This window comes from Varroa destructor, unplaced genomic scaffold (genome assembly GCF_002443255.2).
Source record: "Varroa destructor unplaced genomic scaffold, Vdes_3.0 BEIS01000006.1, whole genome shotgun sequence".
NCBI classification, from domain to species: Eukaryota; Metazoa; Arthropoda; class Arachnida; order Mesostigmata; family Varroidae; genus Varroa; species Varroa destructor.
Window position 1 is genome coordinate 13957859 of NW_019211459.1, and position 8514 is coordinate 13966372.

Here is an 8514-nt window from a genome sequence, read left to right on the forward strand (position 1 = left end):
GCATTGCTTTCACGATGTTTTATTTTTAATTATACAAGTTTTTTTCTTTAAAGAAACGAAGTTTTTCGAATAATTCGATTCACCTACATCTGTGGTTTCATCAATCTGGCGCTGCTGTTTTGTTGCAGGAGTATCGCCCCGGGCAACTTCTTTGGTATATTATTATTATTTTAGGCATCGTGAATAGAATATTTTGGGTTGATTCGTACTCAATAGTTACTATAGCTATAGTTACTTACATTATACGAGAGGTAGCGCCTGCCACACGGCTGATACTCTAGGAAATCCCATTTATCTCTAGTCATTTGTTAAGCTTGCTCTACAAACTGACTTGGCTGTATTCATTTAAATCTTTGCATTTATTAGCGCATTTACTTAGAGGAAGCAACGTAATTTGCAACAACGACATTGGCTAATGAGCCTACAAGTAAGCCAAATAAAAGTAACATGAGGAAATATTTTAACCAACCATTAAAGAACCTATAAAAACGTGTTGAAATACAATTGTCGTCGTTTTCACGAACCTAGATCGTCTAAAGCTCCATCGCCTTTGTCGTACCTTCGTCGGTCTCACTGTGACAATGAGAGTCTAACAAGCGGCTCTATTGGGGAAAAGCTTATTGCTAGGCCACGAAAAGCGTCCATAGGATAAGTAACGCTCCTACTGTTGGGTAGCCGAACACGTCCAGTTTACCGATGGCAACTCCAAATGTTTCGTGTCCTTTGATTCGGCCACCGCGTGTCGGTGAGGGGCACCCCTGAAGTATTGAGGTGCTTACAATATTAACAGTAACCAGTCCCAGGCAGAAGTTCTGCAAAACCACTACAAATAAGAATGTGAGACAATTAAACAGTGTACATAATCCTCTGTCCTTCTCAACAAGATTAAGCTAGTTAGAAACAAAAGCAGTCGTTTTTAATTGGTACTCACGGATATTTGGTAGCTTCTGAGCACCCTCTACCAATACTGTAGTGTGCCGTAGCAGGAGAACGTTAGATAGAAGTAAACCCGAAAGCAGTTCCTGACGCGTTCGAATCTGCCGTCGAGGTATCCATGAACATACCAATGCTATCAAAAGGAGAGATGCTGTCGGTATACATACCGACCACCTGTCAAGAGGTAAGTAGCAAGCAGAAGGCATGACATCTTACGTATTCGTTTTCAATCCACAAAGTATTAATGGGACATTTATTGAAGAGTACCCCCTGAAGAGTCTACTTGATATGACCAATTTCGTCTAGATATAGCCCGTCCACGCTCACCTTTAGTATTTATTATAGGCCTTGACCTCACTGAATGTCCTAAGTAGAAGTTTACAAACTACGCATTCTCAGTAAAATCGAACTCCCAGCAAATAATTATGTAAATCTGTAATTGCCTAGTTCATAAATACCTATAATGAGCGGAAGTCCGTTTTAAACGCATTTCGATGACACCTGTGCCAAGCTCTATAGGGCCATAGTTGTTAAAGTGAGTGTACGCCTGTAAATGAAATATTTTTGTTGCTTTGACCTTTTGAATAGAAATTCAACTTTAGGATAGATGCTTCTTCATTGTTCTTTTCAGATGTGTTGGGGCTCTATTTTTTTTATAGTTCAACCAGATCATTTTTCCAGAGGTTTTTCTACATTTTTTTTCTCGTCCTGCTTTTTTAATCTTCTTTGAACTTTCATTTTTTTACGACTGATCGTATTCCGACTTAATCTGTATAGTCGTTTCTTGTTCTTTGAGTTATTACTAGTCTGAATTAACTTTACATATGAACTATTACAAATGTTCCTCTTTCTAGCTTTAATTAGCTACAATGTACACTATATAAGGCCCATGTTTTGTATGAGGCGAAGGCCATCTACTAAATACTGATATTTATCTACATCCTTTCAGTTAATGTGTGCTTAGCTCCCATCGTGCATCGAACCTTAAATCCTCTAAATGAGGTAAGGCTTCAACGAGCAACGTTCGCTTAACACTTCCACGACCAGACACACTCTTTTCGAGTGTTTTGATAAAAAGCTAAAGAAATAGGTCTTCATGGCCCGATCATTTGTATTCTGAAAAGTAGAATATATAATCTTCACTAACCTTTCTGTTCACCGACTCACCTTTATGGCATGCACGATCCATTCGCCGTATTGCACAGGGTGACTCTCGGAGACATTGTTCATGACCAAATTTACCAGCTGAAATCGATCATTATCTATTAACGGATGGCCATACAAGAGCCGTAGCCAAATATAATTATTAGGCATCGTAGACTGGGCGTTCCTGCCGCAGCGATAGAAGTTGACGGGTGTGAAACACACGATCCGATACAATGCTTAGATGAAGTAAAATTTATTATTTATTGAATAGCTATTTTCATCGATGTATGCTCATCAAGTTAAGGATAACGTAGTTCTGAACTACTAAATTATGCACAGTGTTGAAAAATTCAAATAAATGTGTACGTTCATCAAACAAAGCATCTTTTGCCGAAATTTGTAATAAAAGAAAGCTAGAAAGTAACTTATATTTCACCTAGCGATGTATAGTATAGTGTTAAAGCTACAGTCTCACTTGAAATAATGAAGGAATCGTTCGAGTCACAGAATAACGAATATTTCGAATTCCCAAACTTTTTTTTTTGATTTTAAAAATTAATTAAGATTAATTTCTGTTGGACTCGGAGACCTAAGAGTGTCTACGTGTAGCGTTAAATCTGAAAAAACATTTAGTAACGGAGAGTTCAAATGCAGAATTTCTTCGTCACAATTCGATATCCCCACAAAATTTAAGCTTGAAGATATTTCTCCTTAGACTATTTTTTTTTTTTCTTATAATATTATCAAGTGTTCGAAACAGCGGTTGATAAGTATACCACATGCTTGATACGGTCGAAAAAGTGGCAGAAGTTTTAAAACATTTGGTTCTTCTAAAATTATTTTTTGCGAAGCTTCGGTTATGAAATACTGACGAAGGTACAAAACGTGGTCCTAGCTGATTCAGTATATTTCAGCGTTGTTGTGCGTTTTTATTTGAACATAAAATCTGGGAATTATTCGATTAACGTGGAGGAGTGGGACAAGGGCGTCACTTGGCTACCACTGCAAGGTCATAAGCTGACAGGCTCGTTTTTTTTTTAAAGGAAAAGTTAAGGATCTCATCCGCAAAACGTCCCGAGACTTTCATTAATTTCTATTTTCCACTGAAATAGTTTTTGGCAAAAAACATGATTATTGATAATTTTTATAAATACTTTATTGAGACCTAATTGTTTCTAGTTTTACGTCCGGCACCGCCGTTAACCATTGCATCAGACGGCTGGCTCTCAGCACGAAACAGCGTGTCTATTCGAATCAAGATCGCATCAAGATTCCCAGCATTAACAGGCAGGTATGTCACGGGAACTGTAAATTAACAGTAAATATAAACTCTACTCATCGATCCCGAGACACTTGATTGTGTAGAGAGCATAGTATATTACAGATCATAGCGAAGATGTATTAAGTAATTTCATTATAAAGTAGAAATAATAAGCGTGAAATCTTCATTCCTATTAGATATGTTTAATCATGTGACTTGAGGCATGAAAGATAAATCCTGGCCCTGTCGGACGGGCTTAGCAGCTTCACAAAACCCCTTTGGAACCTAGAAGGCACTAGCCACCCTTCCAAACATTCTGTAGTTACGGTCAATTAATGAGGCAGACCGATGTAGCTACGTTTAAAAAAGACAAGGCTTTTTCTTGACCCTGATATTAATACGAAAAAAAAACTGACTGAAAAAATATATTTTGAATGACGAAGCCGGTTCCCCTTTACCAACTTATATTCCCGCAATATTTTGGCCTTTTTCACAAATTTCAACTAAAAACGGCAAAATAATGCCGCTCAGGAAAATGCTTTCTCCTAGAAATTATATCACTTCCTAAAAGTATGATTTTGATACATTTTAAAACACGCCATAGATACCGCTTATACTAAAGAGCTACGAATAGCATAGAATGTCCTTATTTTTGGTAAAAATGGCTAGATTTTATTAAATACACCAGGGCAATGAATTTTTTATGCCGCTACACACCCTTGCCGAAAGTCCATGAGGGCGTAAAATAATTCGGCATATCTGCTCGTCGTAAGGAAATGAAGCCAAATCTAAACGGCACAGTGACCTGCAATAATCATAAATAGATGCAAGACCCTAGTTTTATCTATCTCAGTTGTTTATTCAGAATATTAGTAGATTCTGAAGCTGATTGTCAAGTGTCCTTTAGCATGAATTTTTAATGTGTGCCGAAGTAACAAACTGGCAGAATCAACGACTCAGAAAAAAAATTGGCTTAAAAGGGTTGGACGTTCACAGTTGAAGTCATCGGAGAGACGATGAGTTGAAAAGTAGATGTTTTTCTTGTTTCTAACTCCTATTTTCCGAGCAACGAAGATAAATGATCTTTGTTGAATTACTAAATTATTGTATCTGCACATCATTGCCTGTTGCTTTTTTATATTCCCGTTCATATCCACTATCCGTTATTTGTCCAACATCTAATAACTGTAGGTTCTCATAGATGCTTACCGTAATTCAGCAAAAACACAGCGCGACGCGTTTCCTTGATGGTTAATTAGCGAGTTGAAGCTCTTCGTTTGTACTTCGTTGGAGCGGCTGCATCATTTAGTCATCTGTTTATTTATTTAGTTTTGACAAGGTTGCCCTTATACATGAGGGCCTGTATGGGATGCTCATTTTTGAGAGGTTCATATTTATGGCCACTAGATAAATGACTGCTTTCGTATAAGGGTCGTAACCAACAAGATTCTGAGACCTGCATTTGACACATATAAAATACGATCTCAAAAATAGATGTCTCTAAGCCTCTTACTGGCTATACGTTATTGCAATACATTTACTGCTAGCCTGGACATATACACAGACACCCTATAAATAATATATTCTTTTACAAATCAATCAAGCGGTAGATACTCGTTTCCTGCAATGATACGTGATATTACATTTATGTAAATTTTATTTTATCTACGTTTATATATATCGAAGCGTCGTGTACGTAATGTTTAACAGCACAGTACAGGCAGAGTCTTTAAACAAACTGATGCTTGCTTTTACTACTTCGTTTTTTCATCATTTTCTAGGTTGAAGTGATGTGTAGCACTATAATGGAAACACCCCGCCACATCCAGAATACATCTAGGCTTCATTTTAGTTAAGTAACGTTGGTTCTCTAGATTGAACCACAAACCGTAATAACCGCACCCACTCAGTAATTATCTTCACTACATACCCTATTGGTCCTTGAATATCTGGCGTCCAAATCATTTCTGGCGTAGCTCGAATTGTACTTATGTTCCCATAGTAGCGCTTTGGCCAGCGAATTCGTGGTTCCTTCCAAAACTGAAAATGTTGTGATAGAGTACAATGTTTAAACAAAGCAGAGGATGTGATATTCGACAAGCTTCGACGGTTAGAGGTTAGCTCGAGGAATATCTGTACCTGCATTGAGCTCACCTGAGTTTTTCTCTTCCGAAGTTGGTTCTTTAAACTTTACTACTTATTAAGCGCTTCTAGTTAAAGAGCTTGGTTCTTTTAGTGACAAATATGTAACCGTTTAAGAATGGAACGATTGCAATAGGTATTGCAGTGGCTAACGTATGAAAAGCCCCATAGAATAGATTATGCGGAGGTCAATAGGCTTGTTTTTCCCAATGAATTCTTTGCAAGATGGTTTGTACTCGGTCAGGAAAGTTATCATGTGTATCATCTGTAGCAATTCCAATTACAGTGGCCCTTCATGTTAGGAAGAAACACTGACTGAGAGAACACAGGCTACCTGCCAACCAAATAGTAGTGTTAGATCTATGGTAAAATGTATGTTTTCTATCTGGAACTTTTGATGGGTTTCCATCCCACTGGAAACATCGTTAAGATCCTTATAAAGTATACTTGAAATCGAGTTGCGTATAGTCAGACCGAGCATAGAAGGGCTGTAGAAATTAGTGTGTGTGTAATCGGGTTCAGTGAACGAATGCCAGTGAGCAGGAATTTGAAATGAACATCCACCGCCTGCAAAAATAACGATTTAATTAGCTCTTATCGTTTTTAAGTCAACTTTTATGATCTACATCATTATAGATAATTAAAGATAAGTAGGCTTTATAATTAATATAAGAATCAATGTATTACCATGGTTTCACTAATTTGACCGATGTGTTAGACACCAACACGGTACGTTTCGGCCTCACCTTCGAGTCGTCTGCTACGGGGCGTGCAAGAGGATCATAGACGTTGTTACCGAAATATCGCTCGTTGATTGCGTTAGCCGAAGCAGTTATATTGCGAAAGCGACGCCTAGGCAACAGTCGATAAGGACGTGACACTCCTATAAAGAAAACAGTTGAGAAATGCTTAACGTTTTGCTCAACCCTCGCCTTGAAGTATCCTAAACCTTCCGACTCTGATGTTGTTTTTGAACTTGTAAAACTAGAGAATGCACGAGGTACGCGCACGTAGATCTTGAAGCCACGCAATGTTTATGATTCTTGTGCTACTGTCATTGTGAAAAAACGTTCCGTGAAGCTATACTACTTGTACGTCTCTGGGCGCGTATACAGTTACAATATATATATACAATGTGCATTCTGTTCGGACGCCTCATTACGGATGAATAGCTACGTACACAATTGAACGCATAATTCTACAATACCATTAAGATCTTCATCTCGTCGTGTGGTCTGGAACCTCTTCGTGTTCTTCGAAACAGCTGAGCCATATTTCGCTCGTATGATAGAAATACAGATAAAGTTAAATTTGCAAACATGTCTATTGTTGTAAAAATGAATAGTGTGTTCGGGCAACCGGATGCGGTAGTTCATCCGTGGATGATAGTTAAAAGAAAATGTAATTTTCCAGATTTTTCGAACAAAACTTAGATGACTACAATTTATGGTGAATAAAAAGAGCTTGTTGGTCAGGTGGGGGCAACTCAGCAAACACACACAGAAAGCAGGAAAGTCAATTCTATTTGTGGTCTTTCCACCCAAATCCAAAGAATAAAATACCAAAGGTTTATATCGGAAGGGCCATAACATTATAGCGAACAGACCTTCTTCGGTGTGCTTGATGACGCATGAAAAGAAAGCTCTATTGTGTTTTTTTTATTTATCTTTTTTTTTCTCTCATCTTAAGTTTTCTTATCTTAAAATTATACGCAACAACGTGAGTGTCAATTGCCTAAACTGGATAGCTGAATAATTAAGGAGATACTCTCTTTTTTCTCTCTTTTCCTGCCATTGAGAAGAATTTGAAATAATCGTAAGTTCCCTGTCTTATAACTTCTGTGTTTAGTCTTCATTTCAATAGAAATGACCTACGCCAGCTCCATGACTATGATTGGTTTGTCTTCGACTAAGTTGTTCAGTCTGTTACCCGTGAAACAGATAAACTGAAAAACGCCGATCCCATTAGGACAGGTGGATATCGGTGTGGTCGGCCTCATTAACAACGTCGACAGAAAAAATGGCCTTTGTTTGTGCTGATCTAGGTTAAAGAAAAGAACGGGTGTTTTTAGCAGAGGCTATTCATGTGTGCTACTGCTAACCTCGTGGTCGACGCGTTGATGTGCGAGTGCGTGAATTTATAGTTGTAAACAAAGCTGCTCTAGCTTCACGATGGCATGTGCTTGAATTTGTTGATTCGAGCGTCTTCGGCAGTTCTTCCATTGCTTTGAAATGTAAAGGATTTCCTCAGTCAGAATTAGATCCACGAAGCGTCAAAGGTCTTGAAGCATGACGACTCACGCGTCTGCCTCGCCTCCCGTATACGTCCAATGATACAAATAATCACGCGATAAAAATGTGCGTAATACTTTGCAATAATTCAGATATCACCCCCAGTGTCCTATACTATTATGGAAATTAAAAACGTGTACCAATCTATTATCGGTGACTCCGGTGAATCATTCCGGTTTTCAAATTCGTCATTGCGTCCGAATAACAACTCCTACGAGTCGGAATGAAACTGGGGGGTATTGCGTGTGGAGTACACACCTAGTCCTAGCAGACTTACCAATAGATGTACATATTACCACAAACAGAAGTAAAAGTCGCATGGTACCGCGATATATCCAACGTTATCTATAGAATAAGAACGATCACGTACACATTTCACAAAACAGTGCAAAAAGCCAGCACGATTTCGTCTGTGTATTCAATCCCTATTAGTAAGTTCAACAAAAAAGCAGTTAGAGCCCTGAAGGGTAATAGTGCTAATGACAAGCTGTTCACTCCGATCTACATAGAAGGGTCCTTAACAGTACGTGTAGCATCGCTGTTGTTGGTGGAGGGTAGCCATTGAAGGGCGTATTCGTGAAAGGGCCGATTCGCCTTTGCGACCACCGCTAACCTATTCCACCAATATCATATAGTGGTTCGCCTACCTTTTCCTAGTACATTGAATCAGTCATCGCATCATTAAGGAAAGCTTATAAAACAATTAGCAACCATCGAACGTCTCAGCTCGCTTCCGCT

General features: G+C 38.5%; 1 protein-coding gene across 4 annotated transcripts; it reads right to left on the reverse strand.

The window, feature by feature from the left end:
- Positions 1 to 340: 340 nt before the first annotated feature.
- On the reverse strand, positions 341 to 8300 carry LOC111253106 (acetylcholine receptor subunit epsilon-like). Of its 4 annotated transcripts, none has more exons than XM_022812042.2 (11): positions 8054 to 8299; positions 7587 to 7709; positions 6232 to 6368; positions 5960 to 6052; positions 5274 to 5383; positions 4553 to 4639; positions 4061 to 4148; positions 2104 to 2181; positions 1395 to 1483; positions 932 to 1110; positions 341 to 823 (listed from the first exon to the last, which is right to left on the reverse strand). In XM_022812042.2, exons 1-11 carry the CDS (start codon positions 8094 to 8096, stop codon positions 624 to 626), a joined length of 1227 nt encoding a protein of 408 aa, XP_022667777.1. In that variant the 5' UTR covers positions 8097 to 8299; the 3' UTR covers positions 341 to 623. The 4 variants fall into 4 exon arrangements, with proteins under 4 accessions (XP_022667777.1, XP_022667778.1, XP_086848952.1 ...); XM_022812043.2 differs by lacking the exon at positions 8054 to 8299 and adding an exon at positions 7917 to 8036; XM_086992826.1 differs by lacking the exon at positions 7587 to 7709 and having other exon boundaries at positions 8054 to 8300.
- Positions 8301 to 8514: the final 214 nt, after the last annotated feature.